The 18,148-nt window shown below is 45.6% G+C and overlaps 1 protein-coding gene across 1 annotated transcript in view; it reads right to left on the bottom strand.

Moving 5' to 3' along the window:
- Positions 1 to 288: 288 nt before the first annotated feature.
- LOC145399538 (uncharacterized) overlaps positions 289 to 18,148 on the bottom strand; it is a 51,237-nt gene continuing 33,377 nt past the window's right edge. Inside the window, exon 4 of the mRNA XM_080272142.1 lies at positions 289 to 449. Within this exon, the coding sequence (XP_080128268.1) occupies positions 289 to 449 (161 nt within the window). The remainder of the gene's footprint in view (positions 450 to 18,148) is intronic.

The following is an 18,148-nucleotide window of genomic DNA, read 5'->3' as shown; positions in this document are numbered from 1 at the left end:
AGCTGTTCTTAGGCTGGGCAAGTATTACACTGGTCCTGTAGTGCAGAGGAATTACACTATAAAGGCCGAGTCTGACGTTTACTGAAATCACTGCACTCTTATTAAATCTCTCTTCTTATTCTCACTGTGTCACTGTTTGGCCAGATCTTGATTAGCACATATTACTAGGCCTTGGACTTATACTTTATTGGATATCACCTGCCCGATATTCTAGTCACTGTCACACTGTCACTGCACTGTTCATTGTCACTCACTGTCGGTGGAGCAGGAGGACTCACAGCCCGACTTCTAATGGGGGCTGAGTCCTGCCTGTGTCCTCTGTATCCAGCGGCCACGGAATCTCTCATAGGGGTGTCCTCTCTCGTCTGGGACTAGAGGCGGCGAAGGGCCCTGCACTGTCAGGACTGGGGGTTGGAGTGCAGCCCTCAGGGCTGGGGCCGAACAGCTCCCTGAAACACGCACTCAGGCACCTGATGGAGGATGAGGGTCTTCGGCGTCGGGGTAGGGAGAGGCCTCACCCAGGGGTCCTGGGGGCGGCCGCGGGGGCCTGGTGACTGCGGCCCCCTGCTGTTGGGGACGCCGTCAGTAGTGAGCTGTGGCGTCTGTCATCATCGGAGTCCGTCAGGTAGGGTCCCTCTGGAGCCGGCTAGGCAGATTACAACCCTGGGGATAGGACAGGGCCTTTCCACAGGTCCTCAGGACTGGGACCCTCCTCCTGGAGGATATCACATCATGGGGGTGTGGCAGCACCTGACGGAGGAGCGGCTGCTGGCTGCCTCCTGCCGTAGGGCCCGGCTACTGGCCATGGCCTGTGTGGGGGAGCGGCTACCGGCCGTCTCCTGAAGGAGGGGTGAGCGGCTACAGGCCATCTCAAGAAGGGCGCAGCTACTGGCCGTTGCTGAGGTGCTGCCTGGAGCTAGAGTAATAGCTCCACCCTGATCCTGTCGAGGGTCAGCCAGCCCACAAAGTGGTCTCCTTTTCCTGCTATGGCGGCGAGGGGCGAGTTCCGGGTCATAGGGGCGCGTGGCCCGGGCAGATTTATGTCCCTGTCACCCGGGGTTGGGTTGCACTCTGCCTGCCCCTCCATAGGCTCCTCCTGGGGGTGTTGTGTTGCCCTTAGTCGGTATTCCCGGCATTTTACATATATATATATATATATATATATATATATATATATATATATAGACAGACAGATAGATAGATAGATAGAGATAGATAGATAGATAATCATCATCCGGACATCCTTTCCCACCCTAGGACTGGGTGAGGAGTAGCAACTTCCAGACAGCCCAAGTTTGCCCAATCCAATGGACAATTCTTCCATTCACTCATCATTCAAGCCCCCAGAATCCTGGCTCTCTCTGATATGCCAAAAATCTTTCACCATATTCTGTAACTTCACATAAATGTATCCAACAGAGTCAGTCTGATTGTTGTCACATTAACCTGTACCCTCCTGTTTTTTTTTTCAGGCCCCCCCATCTCCTGAAAATCCGATTAATTTTCATTTTTTTTTTTTTTTTGCTCAAACATTCCCTTTTGGTGAGAAACTAATGAAAATCACCAAGAAAGTTACTACCGTCACCCCTAAGTGCTGCAAAGGTGGATCCCCCCTCACTTCAGCCAGGTGTTCTGTGGCCAGGCCGGTGAGGCCACTCCATTTTCTACAGTGGGAAGGAGGAGGGTATCTAATCAAAACCAACCTAAATACATATATTTACATTTATTTGCTAAAAAAGTACATATACAGCAACAATATTGTGGTATATATATAAAAAAATGGGTTAAAATAACATAGGTTCATAATGGTACCACCCATAAAGGGCACACCTGACTAGCTGATACTGTTGTTTCCACTAACATACACTAAAGGAAGGTTTCACGCATTCTCCTGCTATGAATTACCTGCAAAATTTGAAAAATGTGCACGCAATGTGTCTTGCAACTGAAAATCGTATGGTGTACGATGGCGGGTTCACACCAGCTATCATGTACTGTCGTACGACGTACTATGTTGGGAGGGTATGGGTTAAAAAGGGGTGCCAAATGGCTGATCATGTGCTTCTTACAACATTCATCCAACCAGCTCAATCTCCTGTCAGTCCTCTAGCCTTACCGACTTCCATACCTCTCTTCGTCACACACCTACCCACCATATCCTTCCATCTTCTCCTTGGCCTACCTTACCTCCTGCCTCCTTCGAATTTGCCCAGATACACCTTTTTCACCACTCTACTGTTTCCACTCTCTCCACAAGACTGTATCATCTCAGTTCATTCTTTTCGATTCTGGTGTCCACAGACTTCCACGCTCTGCATTTTTCACAAATCATATTATTTCGTATCCTATCCACTCTCTGTACTCAACATACCTTCCTCAGCAGTCCCATCTCCAGTGCTCTCTCTCTTGACTTCATTTTCATGCCAAACCATAGTCTCACACCCATATGTTAAACTTGGCACTAACACTCCTTCATGTAAGCCTGACGCAGCTGAAACACTCACCAAGGCCTTCATAGCACCTGCAACTTTCCTTCATTGTGTCACTCTAATTTCCACTTCTTTTGTATATTTTCCTCTCTTTTCTATCACTGTACCCAGGTATATGAACTCTCCCACCAATTAAAGTCTCTCACCATTCACTGTAACATCACACCTTCTCTTTCGATTACCATCATTTTACTTTTTTCTACATTTATTTTCAAGGCACGACGTTCACAGACATCAGCAAAACTCTGCCCTATTCTACCAAGTTCTTGTTCGGTGTTTCCAAGTAACACTGCATCATAAGCATACAACAAATTTGAGATATACTATCCATCACCACTCGTTACCCAAGCCATCCCTCTCTCCATTATTCGGGTTTTTACTCCTCTCATCACCACATCCATATATGTATTGAACAAACATGGGGCATCACAAAACCTTGCCGCACGCCCACACTGATCGTGAACCATTCGCTTAGATGCACATTTACCCATATTCGTGCCTCACTACCATCATAAAAACTTTTGACAGCACCTAGCACCTTACCATCTAAACTGCACATGCGCAAAACCTTCCACTGTCCTTCTCTGTCTACTGTGTCGTATGCTTTTTCCAGATACATAAATACCATAAACGCCTTATAATCCTTCTCACAAGACTTCTCCACTATCTGACTCACTGCACATATTTGATCAACATATCCTCTGCCACTCCTAAAGCCACACTGTTCATCACTCACTAGGACTTCTGCTATCCCTCTTACTTTCTTTATAATTTTTTCCATATACCTTCCCTACAACACTCAATAAAGTTATACATTATATCTACCTACCTACCTATCTATCTATCTATCCGTCTGTCTGTCTGTCTATTTATCTATATACATATTTATAACAAAACAGAAGGAAAACAAAAATCTAACACCACATTACTGGCGTCCTTCATTCATAAAATATCTGGAACAGTTGGACTTGCACAGCTGTAGGTTGAAGTCTGGGGGAAAGCAACTCCTGGGAAGCGCATTCGAGAGAGATGCAGTTCGGGGAATAAAAGAATTCTGATAGGCAGAAGTTTTGCAATATGGATGTATGACATTGCAGTCATGAGTGCTACCACATGCCCTTGTAGTACGAGGGAGGATATGGAGAGGTGGCACAATGGACGCAACTTCGTCTGAGCAATTGCCATAAAAGTATCTGTAAGATAATGCAAAGGAGGCAACATTCCTTCTCACTTGTAGGGGAGGTTGTTCATTCATAATAGATGGGTTTTTAATAATTCCAACAGTTTTGTTCTGATTTTTTTTCTGCTTGTTTTAGTGGAACCTCTCCACATCCATTCCACATGGGTGAGCAATATTCAAGCCGAGAGAGCACATAACTCTTATAAATTATAGCTAACTGCTCATCAGTGAAGAAGTTACAGACTCTACAATAATGCAAGTTTCTTTGAGGCGGTTTTAGCAAGTGATCTGACCCAAGAGGTCCAGCTGGGGGGTTTAAGTGAAACAGCAGAATATCAATGCTTTTGGAAATGGGAATATTAGTAGCATTGAAGATAATATACAAATCTGTTAAAATGTCTATTCATAAATTGTATATTGTCATGAATTAATTCGCGACGTTGTATTAGTATTGTATAAGGGAACGTCTGAATTTCATTGAAATGCGTAAACTTTCGCTCAGACCGTCAACTGTCTCCCTTTTGTACTCAGATCGTAATGACTTTCATAACCCTTGTCATTGTTTCAGAAGTGCGTTTCACTGAGCGAAAATTTTTGTGTAGTTGTCATTCTCACAGTGCCCAGCCTGCTTACGTGAGTCAGTGTCGAGCAACCTTGGGAGTAGGGTCGTTGTCCCAGTGCTGAGAGAGGAGGCTCCCCTAGCACCTACAGTCTCCAGAGTTCAACGATTCACCGTATTTCCCCACCGAGTTTGGTGAGCGGTTGCAGTGAGCTGACCAATGAGCAGCAGCCTGCCCTAGCAGATACGCCCAGTCTTGTGTAGCTTCAGCTCTGTTCCCTTCACTGACCAGTATTTTGGTTTGTTTTCTTAGCCTTAAGTATGATTAGCATTATGAATGAGTAAGTGTATTTCCTTTGATATTTGAATTCACTAGTCCCCCTGTGACAGTGAATTCCCCTTTTGAATTCATTTTTGAGATTCATGTAATGTAAATTTATTTTATTGTAATCAATAAATTTAACAGTTCTTTTCTTTGGGATTGCTTAAATGTATTAATGGTGTTTGATTTCTCCATATTGGGCTTAATTTAGTTTGCTACTCCCAGTTAGCTCAAACTTCTTATATTAATTACATCTGGTATTTAGGCCAGTTCTTCCATATTAGAACTTAAATCCATTGTGCCAGCTAAGGGTTAAGCACCAGCAAGGACCTGTCCATTATAAGTATTAGTTACTGATTGTCAGGGGGTAAAGATCACACTTTCTCAGAGGCTAACAGTACTAATGATACAGCATTCATGAGTAAATAGTCTCTGCTGTGTACTGTTGAGAAAGTTTATAAAATTCTCGTCCTTAGAGAATCGGCCAACTAAGCCAGCATAAAGTAGAACTTACTACTTGATTTCACAAGTGAATTCCTTGTGTTTACCTTCGATTAAAATCGGCATATTTATTCTTAATTTTTCATCCCCCTGTGACATCAGGTGACCTCATTCCAGGATATTAACTCCTAGCTCTAAAGTTATTAACGAAATAATACTCACCCACTCACACCTAGGTATCTGTTATCATTAAAGGCTATAGGCACTAGTCACAGATTCATTAGTCCCACTGCAACGGTGAATCCTACCAGTTTAGTCAGATAAGACTAGTCACGATTCACTAGTCCCCCTGCGACAGTGAATCTTACCAGTTTAACTAGATAAGATTAGTCCCGATTCACTAGTCCCCCTACGACAGTGAATCACCAGTTTAACAAGATAAAATGAGTCCCGATTTACTAGTCCCCCTGCGACAGTGAATCCTACCAGTTTAACGAGATAAAACGAGTCACGATTCACTAGTCCCCCTGCGACAGTAAATCTTATCAGTTTAACAAGATAAAACGAGTAACAATTCACTAGTCCCCCTGCAACAGTGAATCCTCCTCCACAGGAGATAAAACTGGTCATAATTCACTAGTCCCCCTGTGACAGTGAATCCTCTTCCACAGGAGATAAGACTGGTCACCACCAGCCTGTGTCTATATTTTTTACTTTTGATTATTAGCATTTCTCTGCAAAACAGCAGTCAGTACTCAGTTTTTACTTCACTCAGTCTTAGTTGAGTGGCTTCTAGTTCATTTATACAGGAAGCCAAGGATATAGGGCTTACCGATCCCAAGGAAATTAAAGATTATGCACTCTCACGTGTGAATGATGCCCGTGAAGAGCGGAAAAGTCAACGTGAACATGAGCGAGAACAATGTGAACACGAGCGAGAACAGCACGAGGAATGTGAGAGAACGTGAACACGAGTGAGAACAATGTGAGAGAGAACATCAACACGAGCGTGCCAAGCGTGAGGCACTTGAGAAACATGAACTTGAGATGCTGAAGTTCAAGCGAAACTCCTTGAGTTCAGGCACGTCTGGTGCAGCCGACCTGAGCTCCACGAGTGCTCCCCCTGCACATGTTCTTGCAAGCCCACGCCTCAAGCTTCCTTTATACAAGGAAGTTGAGCAAATCGAGCCGTTTATAGCTCGTTTCGAGGACGTGGTGCAGCTGTACCAGCTGGATGAGGCAGCAAAGCGGCTCCAGTTTCTTAGCTTGTTTGAGGGCCCTGCCCTCGATATTCTCCACAGAATTCATGGTGACAATCTCACATATGAGATGATAAGGGCTGCACTCATCAAAGCATATGGTCTCACAGTTGATGACACCAGTAGTCAGTTCATGACAGCGTGTCTCCAAGAAAAGGAGACTGCTGTTCAGTTCCTCGATCGGCTTACTGCTTACTTAAATGAGTAGATGGAGAAACATGAGACCCCTTACACGCAAGAGGGGATAACTGACCTTATGCTGTGCACAGAGCTCTAAAAGTTGTGGCCTGTTGAGGTAATGGCTCAGCTTAAGATCTGCCAGGTAAGGGATGCCAGCCAAATGGTGGAAAAGGCTGATGCATTCTTCATTGTGTACGGGTACCAAACTCATAAACAACAGACCTGGCACAGGAAGGACACTGCTAAGTCTGGGAAGCCATCTAAGACTGAACCCTAGCATCAAGGCCGTTCTCAGAATAATGGCCACGGTCCAAACAAACTTCAGAAGAAAGACCAGGGGTAAAATACACAGAAATCCAATTGGAAGAAGTATAAGCAGTACCCTAATCAGCAGCAGTATCCCAAGCAGCAGCAGAACATGGACAAACCATGTAACCCTCAGTCAGGACAATCAACTATAGTGTATCGGAGGCAGGAGGCTAACACAGCCTTCATTCCACAACAAGCGCACGGTGGTGCCATTCCCACCAGTACAGGTACATCCTCACAGTTCACTACTCCCCCTGCGACAGTGAACCCTCGTCCACAGGTGGTCAATGCTACAACTCCCCAGATGGTGGGCACGACCCTGCAGGCATCTAGTTCTCAGGGCGCCACATTTGCTGCATCTTTCGTTCTGCAGTCTCATCAATGACTGGCTGCTACCTCCTCAGACCCTTCCTCCAGCAACACTGCCTCTATTGTTCATCCAGGGTTTGTGGGAGGTGTTTCAGTAAATGTTCTGAGAGACAGTGGTTCCTCAGGTTGCTCCATCAAGCAGAGTTTAGTTTTGCCTGATGAGTACACAGGTAGGCAGATCCAAGTTAGACTTATTGATGGATCAGTGAGATTGTTCCATGAGGCACATATCCAGGTGGCACCTACTTTCTACACTGGCTTGATAGCTCCTGTTGTCATCCCAGAACCTTTGTTTGACCTCATTATAGGTAACATACCAGGCGCCAAAAATTGTTGCGCTGTAGATGTTGATACTCAGACTTCAGCTGTTGCAGTAACATGAGCCATGGCCAAGGCTCCAAACCGCGTCACCCCATTGACCATCGCAATACCGCAAGATCTGATTCACGGTCAAGATGTTGTCCAAGAACAACAGTCTGACCCAACACTTGCCTCAGTGCGTAAGAAGCTGGAGGGTAATGTGATTAAGTATTCACAGGTAGGTCAAGCCAGGTTCCTTTGTAAACAAAGACGGCTGTACCGTGAGTCATAAACACCCCAGGGCAATGTTCGACTGCAGTTTGTCGTTCCCGTGAAGTATCGCCGAGTGCTGTTTGAATTAGGTCATTGTTCAGTGATGGGAGGTCACATGGATCAAAAGAAAACCTCTGACAGCATCCATGCTGACTTTTTCTGGCCAGGAATGGGACAGGAAATAACTAGGCTTGTGCATTCCTTCAATGTGTGTCAGCGTACTACTGACCGGGGACGTGTCCGCCCTGCGCCATTGAAACCAGTGCCTATAATCTCTGAACCGTTTGAGAAAGTAGCAGTTGACATTGTTGGACCAATCTTTCCTAGGGCTAGTGATGGATCAAATATATCCTCACTATAGTTGATTTCAGCATATGGTGGCCTGAAGCCGTGGCCCTTAAGAATATAGAGACTGTCACTGTCACAGAGGCATTGATTGAAGTGTTCTGTTGCATAGGTAACCCCAAGGAGGTCTTAAGCAACCGGGGCTCGCAGTTTACCTCTGCGATGATGAACAAAGCATTCAGGCTGTTGTCCATCCGAGGCTTGCGAACTAGGCCCTATCATCTCACGTGTAACAGATTGTGTGAGAGGTTCAATGGGACTCTCAAAAAGATGCTAAAGCATATGGCCACCGAACAGCCAAAGGAATGGCCACGGTTCATTGCCCCTCGTCTATTTGCTTATCGAGAAGCCCCACAGCATTCTTTGAAGTTCTCACCTTTTGATCTGGTGTATGGAAGGTCGGTCCGTGAGCCACTTCAAGTCTTTTGTGAGTTATGGGACAATGAAGAACCCGACCCTGAAGTCAAGACAACTACACCTATGTCCTTGATTTAGCTGACCGCCTCCAGTTGACATGCGAGTTAGCCAAAGAGGAATTGATCAAGGCGCACGAAGTTCAGAAAGCTTATTAAGATGAGAAAGCAAAGCTTCGGAAGTTTAGTCCAGGTGACAAATGCTTGGTGTTACTCCCCACTGCCCAGAACAAGTTGCTGGCACAGTGGAAGGGTTCATATGATGTAGTAGAGTGCATTTCAGACATCAACTACATAATTCAGACGGGGAATCTTCATAAAAGGTTCCACATTAACATGTTGAAGGCTTATCATGAGTCAAACCCCGAGGAGAGTGCCCCACGAGTAGCCAATGACAGTGACCAACCACTGGAAGAAACTGGGGCAGCTGCGGTGATCCCAGCTGATGACGATGATGATGAGCCCTTAACCGTTCAGTCCCGTCAGGAGGAGACTGTTGGAGATGTCTTACTTAACAGTGACTTAGCATTAGGTGACCAAAATGCCATAAGGTCACTACTCTGTCGGGATGCTGATGTCTTCACTGACCAACCTAGACTCGCAAGGGTTGAGTATCACATGGAGACTGCAGGTATTATTGAAAAGTCCTCTTCTCCTTATTGTAGTCCAATGGTTGTAGCCGCAAGAAGGATGATGGAGTCAGGATTTGTGGCGATTATAGGAGGCTAAATGCAATCACCAAAGTGGATGCTGAGCCAATGGGTGACCATATTGCCATCTTCCCCAAACTGGCAGGGTCCCGATATTTCATGAAGCTCGATTTGACAAAGGGATTCTTTCAGATTCCCCTTCACCCTGACAGCCGTCAGTTCACTGCCTTTGCTACTCCTAGAGGGTTGTATCAGTATAAAGTCCTTCCATTTGGACTTACCAATTCCCCAGCAGTATTCAATCGTGCCATGAAACAAGTGCTCCATGGTATTGTAGGGGTAGAAAAGTTCATTGACGATGTCCTTGTTCATTCTGCCACGTTGGAGGAGCACCTCAGACTCTTGGAAATTGTCTTCAGTAGATTCCAGAGTTTCAACATGACTGTGAAGCCTAGCAAGTGTAAAATTGCATACAGTGAGGTGGAGTTCCTCGGACATGTTGTTGGCAACAATCTCTGCAGGTGTCAGGGCAATAAGATCAGAGGGGTTAGGGAAGCCCCAAGACCCCTGACCAAGAAACAGGTTAGGTCATTCCTCGGCCTTGTGGGGTATTATAGAAGTTTTATCCCCAACTTTGCTCTCATTGCCCAACCATTGTACGAGGTGCTTCGGAAACATACTCCAAACACCATTGAATGGGGAGAAGCGCAAGAGAGATCTTTTGCCTCCCTCAAGAATATGCTGTGTAAGGAGCCTATCTTGTAGTTGCCTGATTCCAGTAAACCTTTCGTACTGCGCACCAATGCTTCACAAGATGGAGTAGGTGTTGTACTAATGCAAGAATCGGAAATTGGAATTTTCCCAGTGTCATACCACAGCCGTAAGCTAAAACCCACCACGAGGAAGTACAGTACTGTTGAGAAGGAATTCTTGGCCATGGTTGATGGTGTTATGAAATATTACTATTATTAATATGGAGCACCATTCAATCTGAAAACCAATCATATGCCACTCATGAGTCTCAGCACGACTAAGACAGCTAATGCAAGACTGACACGCTGGACACTGTATTTGCAGCAGTTTAACTTAGTTGTGAGATACATCAAAGGAAGTGACAATGTAGGAGCAGACCTGATGTCTCGCCTGCTGACTGATGACTAACGAGCAACTGTTGTACACTGGGGTCTATACAGTAAAACAGGGGTCCTGAGAGATATGAGTAATCCAAGGACTAGCTTGGTTCCCAGTATCTTGCTCATAGGTCACATAGGACACATTATGTCCAGAGTTTGTACATACATAGGTACAATTCCAGACAGAAATTTGTGGTACAGGGTAATCTGCCACTAGACGTCAGGTTAATTGCACACACCTACTTCCCTAACTCCCCCTCCTTACCCCCACCAAAACACTGATTCGTTAGGCTGATGGATCGGAGACATGAAGCTTTGCTCACTCTCACGTCTTGCTGCATTTAATGATACTTTCATTTATCTTACTATTAAGTGTATTATCAAGTGCATAGATCCATCTTCAGTTCCATGAGAAGTGATTATATCGAAGTTTTAGCAGATTACAGTACAATGACCCTAATTTTTAGAGTTTGGCTTCCAAATATTTATCCAATGTTTTTTAAGCGATAGACTAATATCCAAGAAACAGTTAGAAGTTATATGGCCAGATAAGTACCCCTCCTGCCTTGTCATCTGGACAGCCACATATACACCCACCCACTTATCCACCTACCAACTCTACCCATCCAACACAACCCACCAATCTCATCCTGGTCACCCACCCAGCCCACCGATCCCTGCTATTCACCCTGCTAACCCACGAACGCCACACACGAAGCTCACCCAACAATGCCACACAAGTCATTCACTCATTCACTTCTCCACCCTGAACCCATCCAGCCACCCAACCCAACTACCCACCCAGTGCATTCTGACCATGCAATCGCCTCACCCACCCTGGCGACCAAAGGTGCCCACTCACCCTGGCGACTCACTTTGCCCACACATCCTGACAATCTTTCTTGCCCACTGACCTCTACCACCCACCCTCTCCACTCACGAATTCACCCACCCTTCCAACTCACAAATTTCACCCACCATGGTCACCCAACAATGCCATCCATCGCATCCACCCACACAACCCACCCACCTTTCCCTGAATACTCACCACCCACCTCACCCTGCCCATTCACTCATCCTGCCCACCCATTCCTCCCACCGACCCACCCGCCCATCCACATGCTCAACCACCCTTCTTACCCAACCCCATTCACTCCGCCACCTCATTCACCCATTTGAACCCGACTTTTCCATCAAACTCATCTTATCCAAACCTAACTTCCCGACCCCTCCCTGGCCACCCACATATCCAGCCACTCACCCAATCAGCCTACCAAACGCACCCTCTCACTAACTCATATACCCCTACAACCCACCCAAAGCCACTCCACACACCACACCCAGCAACCGCCCCCCCCCCTCTCCACCATTACTACTGTCCACCCACCCTGGCGATGCATCGAACTACCACACCCACCAGCTCAACCTCATCAACTCCACCCACCCAACCAACTACCTCACACACACACACACACACACACACACACACACACACACACACACACACACACACACACACACACACACACACACACACACACACACACACACACACACACAGACTGACACAGTAAGACAAGCAAAACACTGAAACACACACACACACACACACACACACACACACACACACACACACACACACACACACACACAGGGTGAGATTAGCTCACTACAACTTCACTCATTAATCATCCTCACTGGTTGTTTATCACCGAGGAAGATTGGCCCTACGTCTTACGAATTACTGTTTGATGGTTGACTATAATCATTGAACAGCATGAACAGCATGTAATATTGAAACTAGCATAGTTATGATATTTAATATTTTACCAAAGTATTCGCTCATTAACACTTGCCAATTGGATGGCACATCATGGAATCCTAATGGAAATACATCCATAATATGGTTGAATTAAAGGGGGTATGTCGGAGATACGAGTCAATGTACTGTGCAAGGTGCTACTAGAACAATACTAGCCACTTCCACATCTCATCCGTCCCCTGCACCGTCCGCAAATCCTCCCTCCCTCCTTTCCCTCCCTTCCGCATCTGTGTGTGTGTGTGTGTGTGTGTGTGTGTGTGTGTGTGTGTGTGTGCATATATCTGTTCTTACCTAATTGTTCTTACTTAATGGTACCTTTATGGGAATGAGTCAAGCTCGTACTGTCCCGCGTATTAAACCATTTTATACATACATATCCTTAATTTTATGAATAGTTTTGGCACGCACTGTTTCATACGTAGCGCATTCCACTGATCAATTGCCCTATTTGGGAAACTGAATTTCCTTACTTCTTTCTCACCTCTCTATTTATGCTTTTTTTTTTATAGTGTCCTCTTGCTGATGCTTCCCCATAAGGTATACTCATTAATGCCAATTCTTTCTTTCCCTGTGATGTATTTTTATTGCGTCATCATGTTTCCTCTTTTCCTTCTCTCTCGTAGTATTGGTAGGTTCAATTTTTCTAGTGTTTCTACCCATCTTGTAGCAGCCTATTGTACTTTTTCAATCTTATCTATGTGTTTTTTTGTGATGAGGATTCCAGACCACTGAAGTAAATTCGAGGGTTGGTCTGATGAATGAGGTAATTATCTTTCTCGGGATGCCTTCATTTGTATATATGAATGCTATTCTCATATTAGCGAGCAGTGTGTGCATGTTTCTTACCTTCTCATTTATATGGTCTGCCTGAGAAAGTCTGTTATTGATAATCACTCCTAGGTCCATCTCCTTTTCTGATATGTGTAGGGTTGAACTTCCTAGCTTATAATCGCCATCAGGTCCTTTTCCACTTTTACCAAACTTAATTACATAGCATTTGTCCACACTGACTTCCTTTTCCCATCTATTGCTCCATTCATGAAGCTTGTTTAATTCTTCTTGTAGCTCTCTGCAAGAGTCTGTTTGTAATTCTCATTTGTATTTTTGCTTCATCAGCAAACATATTTAGATAGCATGCCATTCAAATGTTCCTGTCTAAATCATTAATATATACTAAAAACCAAACTGGTGCCATTACTGGGCCCTGTGGAACTCTGCTAGTCACTTCTCCCCATGATGAGTAATTACTCCTTAGTACTCTTCTCATTTCCTTTTTCTGAGAAAATCCTGCATCCAACAGAACAGATTACCTTCGATTCCTCCTTGATGGTACAGCTTCCATAGAAGTTTTAGGTGTGGTATTCTGTCAGATGCTTCCATACTATCAAAATAGATACCGTCCACCCATCCTTCTCCTTTCCGTAGTGTTTCTGCAAATGTATCATAGTAGCTCAGTAGATTTCTAACACATGATTTTCCTTTTCTATAACCGAACTGTCTTTTATCATATTGTGTTATTGCAGATGGTTTACCTATACTTTTCCCATTAGTTTTTCTAGTGTGTTGCATACAACACTTGTCAGAGATACTGGTCTATAGTTAAATGGACTCTGTTTACTGTATTTCCTTTCTTGAACAGGGGAACAATGTTTGTGCGTGTGTGTGTGTGTGTTTATGCATGTTTTGTTTGTGTCTTGCTGAGACAGTCTCTCTCTCTCTCTCTGTATGCGCCAGTGTGTGTGTGTGTGTGTGTGTGTGTGTGTGTGTGTGTGTAAGTTTCTGCGTGTTTCTGTGTGTGTGTGTGTGTGTGTGTGTGTGTGTGTGTGTGTGTGTGTGCCTATGCCTGCGCAAGTCTGTGTGAACTCGTGTGTGTGTGTGTGTGTGTGTGTGTGTGTGTGTGTGTGTGTGTGTGTGTGTGTCAGTTGGTTGGGTGGATGGAGTTGATGAGGTTGAGTTGGTGGGTGTGGTAGTTCGATGCATCGCCAGGGTGGGTGGACAGTGGTAATGGTGGAGAGGAGGGGGGGGGGGCGGTTGTTGGGCGTGGTGTGTGGAGTGGCTTTGGGTGGGTTGTAGGGGTATATGGGTTAGTGAGTGGATGCGTTTGGTGGACTGAGTGGGTGAGTGGCTGGATATGTGGGTGGTCAGGGAGGGGTCGGGAAGTTAGGTTTGGATAAGATGAGTTTGATGGATAAGACGGGTTCAAATGGGTGAATGGAGTGGCGGAGTGAATGGGGATGAGTAAGAAGGGTGGTTGGGCATGTGGATGGGGGGGTGGGTCGGTTGGAGGAGTGGGTGGGCAGGATGGGTGGATGGGCAAGGTGGGGTGGGTGGTGAGTGTTCATGGAAAGGTGAGTGGGTTGAGTGGGTGGATGCGATGGATGGCATTGTTGGGTGACCATGGTGGGTGGAATTCATGAGTTGTAAGGGTGGGTGGAATTCGTGAGTGGAGAGGGTGGGTGGAAGGGGGGCAGTGGGCAATATAGGTTGTCGGGATGTGTGATGTGTGGGCAAGTGGGTCGCCACTGGTTGCCAAGGTGGCTGAGGCGATTGCGTGGTCGAGATGATCTAAGTGGGTAGTTTGGTTGGGTGGCTGGATGGGTTCAGGGTGGAGAAGTGAATGAGTGAATGACTTGTGTGGCATTGTTGGGTGAGCTTCGTGTGTGGCATTCGTGGGTTATCAGGGTGAATAGCAGGGATCGGTGGGCTGGGTGGGTGACCAGGATGAGATTGGTGGGTTGTGTTGGATGGGTTGAGTGGGTAGGTGGATGAGTATTCTGGTGCATATGTGGCTGTCCTGAAGACAGGGCAGGAGAGGGACTTATGTAGCCAAATAACTTTTAACTGTTACTTGGATTTTAGTCTATCACTTAGAATACGTTGGATAACTATTTGGAAACCAAACTCTATACATTAAGGTCATTGTATTGAAATCTGCTGAAACTTCGATATAATTATTTCTCATGGAACTGAAGATGGATCTATGCACTTGAAACACCTAAGAGTAGAATAAATAAAAGTAACATTACATGCAGCAAGATGTGAGAGTGAGCGAAGCTTCATACCTCCGATGCATCAGCCTAACAAATCAGTGTTTTGATGGGGGTAAGGAGGGTGAGTTAGGGGGGAGACGTGTGCGATCAAACTGTACCACTTTGAGGATTTGTTGAATGTAGAGAGTGAGAGCAGTGTGAGTATAAGTGGTTGGGGAATGGCTGGGAGAAGAAGAGATGAGAGGAGGGAGGAAGAGATCAGTAGGTCGGAAGTAGTGGAAGCGATGAAGAAGATTAAGCTGGGAAAGGCCCCAGGAATTGATGGAGTATGTGGTGAAATGCTTAGGTATGGGGGTGAGATTGTTGTGGAGTGGATATGGAAGTTGTGTAGATTGGCTTGGGAAGAGGGAAGGGTTCCAGAGGACTGGAAATCAGGTATAATTGTTCCTCTGTACAAAGGAAAAGGGGAGAGAGAAGTATGTGGTAACCATAGGGGTATTTGCCTTCTTAGTGTGACTGGTAAAATATATGGTAGAATACTCATTGATAGGGTTAGGCATATGACAGAGGAGCTAGTTGGAGAAGAACAAGGGGGATTTAGGAAGGGAAAAGGGTGTGTAGATCAGATATTTGTTCTAAGATGTTTAGTGGAGAAGTATCTAGAGAAGGGAAGGAAAGTGTACGCTGCCTTCATGGACTTGGAGAAAGCTTATGACAGAATAGATAGGAAAGGTATGTGGAAGGTATTAAGAATATATGGAGTGGAGGGGAAATTGTTGAGTGCTGTGAAGAGTATGTACGAGGGAGCTAGGGCTACGGTGCGAGTGGATGGTGAGCTGAGTGAGTTCTTTGATCTCAATGTGGGACTGAAACAGGGGTGTGTAATGTCTCCATGGCTGTTTAATATATATATGGATGGGGTCGTAAAGGAGGTACAAGGTAGGGCAGTGGATGTGGGGTGGCCCTAATGAATGAGGGTGAGATTTGGAAGCTTCCGGTGTTGCTGTTTGCCGATGATACAGTATTGTTGAGTGAAGATGAATGGGAGTTGCAAGGTTTGGTGAATGAATTTGGGACAGTGTGTAGGAGGAGGAAGCTGAAAGTTAATGTAAACAAAAGTAAAGTTATGGTGTTTGAGAGGAATGAAGTCACAGAGTGTGCAGTGAGGTTGGATGGTGAGGATATGGAGAATGTGAGTGCATTCAAGTACTTGGGTAGTGTGATGAGTAAGGATGGAACTTTGGGGGATGAAGTGCGTGAAAGGGTACAGCAGGGAAGGAAGGTTGTAGGCATGCTGAAAGCAGTGATGAGAAATAGGGAAGTGAGTATGGAAGTTAAGAAGTCTCTGCATGATGGTATTGTGATCCCTACCCTGACGTATGGAAGCGAGGCGTGGACCTTGCAAGAGGGGAACAAGTCAAGAGTGAGAGCAGTGGAAATGAGTTACTTGAGAGGAGCATGTGGAGGACATGGAGGGACAGGTTGACGAATGAAGAAGTGAAGGAACGTTGTGGGGTAGATGTGGATGTGGTTGAAAAGATTAGGAGAAATACACTGAGGTGGTTTGGACATGTGGAGAGGATGGAGAGTGAAAGACTGACTAAGAGGGTGTATGTGGGTGAGGTGGAGGGAGGGAGAGGGAGGGGTAGACCGAGGATGAGGTGGAGGGATGGAGTTGAGAGGTATATGAGGGAGGGGGGGGTGAGTTGGGGGGAGGGGAGTCAAATGGTGGGTGACAGAGTGACTTGGAGGCGTTTTGTCGGCGGCCACCCTTTGCGGGATTAGGGCGTCGGGCTATAGATAGATAGATAGACGAATTTCTGTCCGAAGTTGTACCGTAGGTTAAGAGGAAAGTTCGAGACCCCCGCAGAGGCAATCCGAAGCTGTGTCTGAATTACCTTGTGGTGTCTCGAGCTGTGGGCCACTCCGAGGATTCCCAGAGAATGCACATTATCCACGTAAGTGTTCACACCACGTTGGATGTAAGTGTTCACACCACGTTGGGTGTTAAAATGTGACCTGCCCGAGACTGCGTAGGGATTCTCAGCTTGCCAATATCAATTGTAAGTGTAGAGTTAGGTTTAACCAGTAAACTACAAGGGTCCTTTGAGATTCTGTCCTGGGACTACGTTTCCTGGTTAATAATGTATCCAATAAGAAAATAATGGTGTACCATTTGAAGCATATGTATTGACCACTAGGCAGAGAGAGAAATTGTAATTTAATAAAAATTGTTTGTCACTGACACTTTGAATGCTCCACCTTGATTGATTTCGCAGGTACAGTTGCGGACATATCAAACAGAAACACCCGTTCACCAGCGTGGTGGTGTAGTGCTCTCCGCATCTGGTAACACTGATTGGTATGGAACTTCACCAGGTTTCGTTCGGTCGCTCGGACGAACCGAACGCGGCGATCATTTCGCGATCATTTCCAATGTGCTCAGTTATTGGTGGTAATATATGAGCAATGTTCCGTCGGCAAATATGCTGATGACTAAGTTTTTTAATACTGTCACACAATACACCCTCTACATAATGACAGTTATTATGAATGACTCGGATTTCATGAGTGGTTTAGTTTCGAGTCATGAACCATGCAACACTTACTATTTCATCATGTCATAGTTATCAGTTTCCCCACAGCTATCAATGAGCAGAAAATTATCGTGACGCCCATCCTCCCTACCGTGAACCTGAAATTGGTCGACCTCTGAAATCGAAGCAAGTTCACTACATGCAGGAGTTGGTGGAGGTGGTGCCACAGGGGGCGGCAGGGTAGGGGTTGGGGGACCTGGGAGACATGAGGGGGGAGGTGGGTGAGGTGAGGGCAATAATGTATAAACTGGGGGCTAGAGGAGAGGGGTGATGGCTGATGGGGTAGGGAAAGGTGGACTTTGATAAATAAGAGCTACAGTGGGAGGGATAGATTACAAGGTGATAACTGAGCCAAATCAGTGTTTCATGGAGAGTATTTCAGACCATGAAATATTATGTTGACGTTGCCAAGTGTTGTTATTGACCGTCATGGTATGTAACAATTCACGACACACTTTCCACTTGATGACTCAGTACCCCTGTATTATGAGTATGGTGACTGTTTGTTATTGTGCAA

The sequence above is a fragment of the Coenobita brevimanus genome, chromosome 49, assembly GCF_032717465.1.
Source record: "Coenobita brevimanus isolate Jiangsu-jjx chromosome 49, ASM3271746v2, whole genome shotgun sequence".
Taxonomy (NCBI): Eukaryota; Metazoa; Arthropoda; class Malacostraca; order Decapoda; family Coenobitidae; genus Coenobita; species Coenobita brevimanus.
Note: the sequence above shows the minus strand (reverse complement) of the source record. Positions and strands in the feature narration are given on the sequence as shown.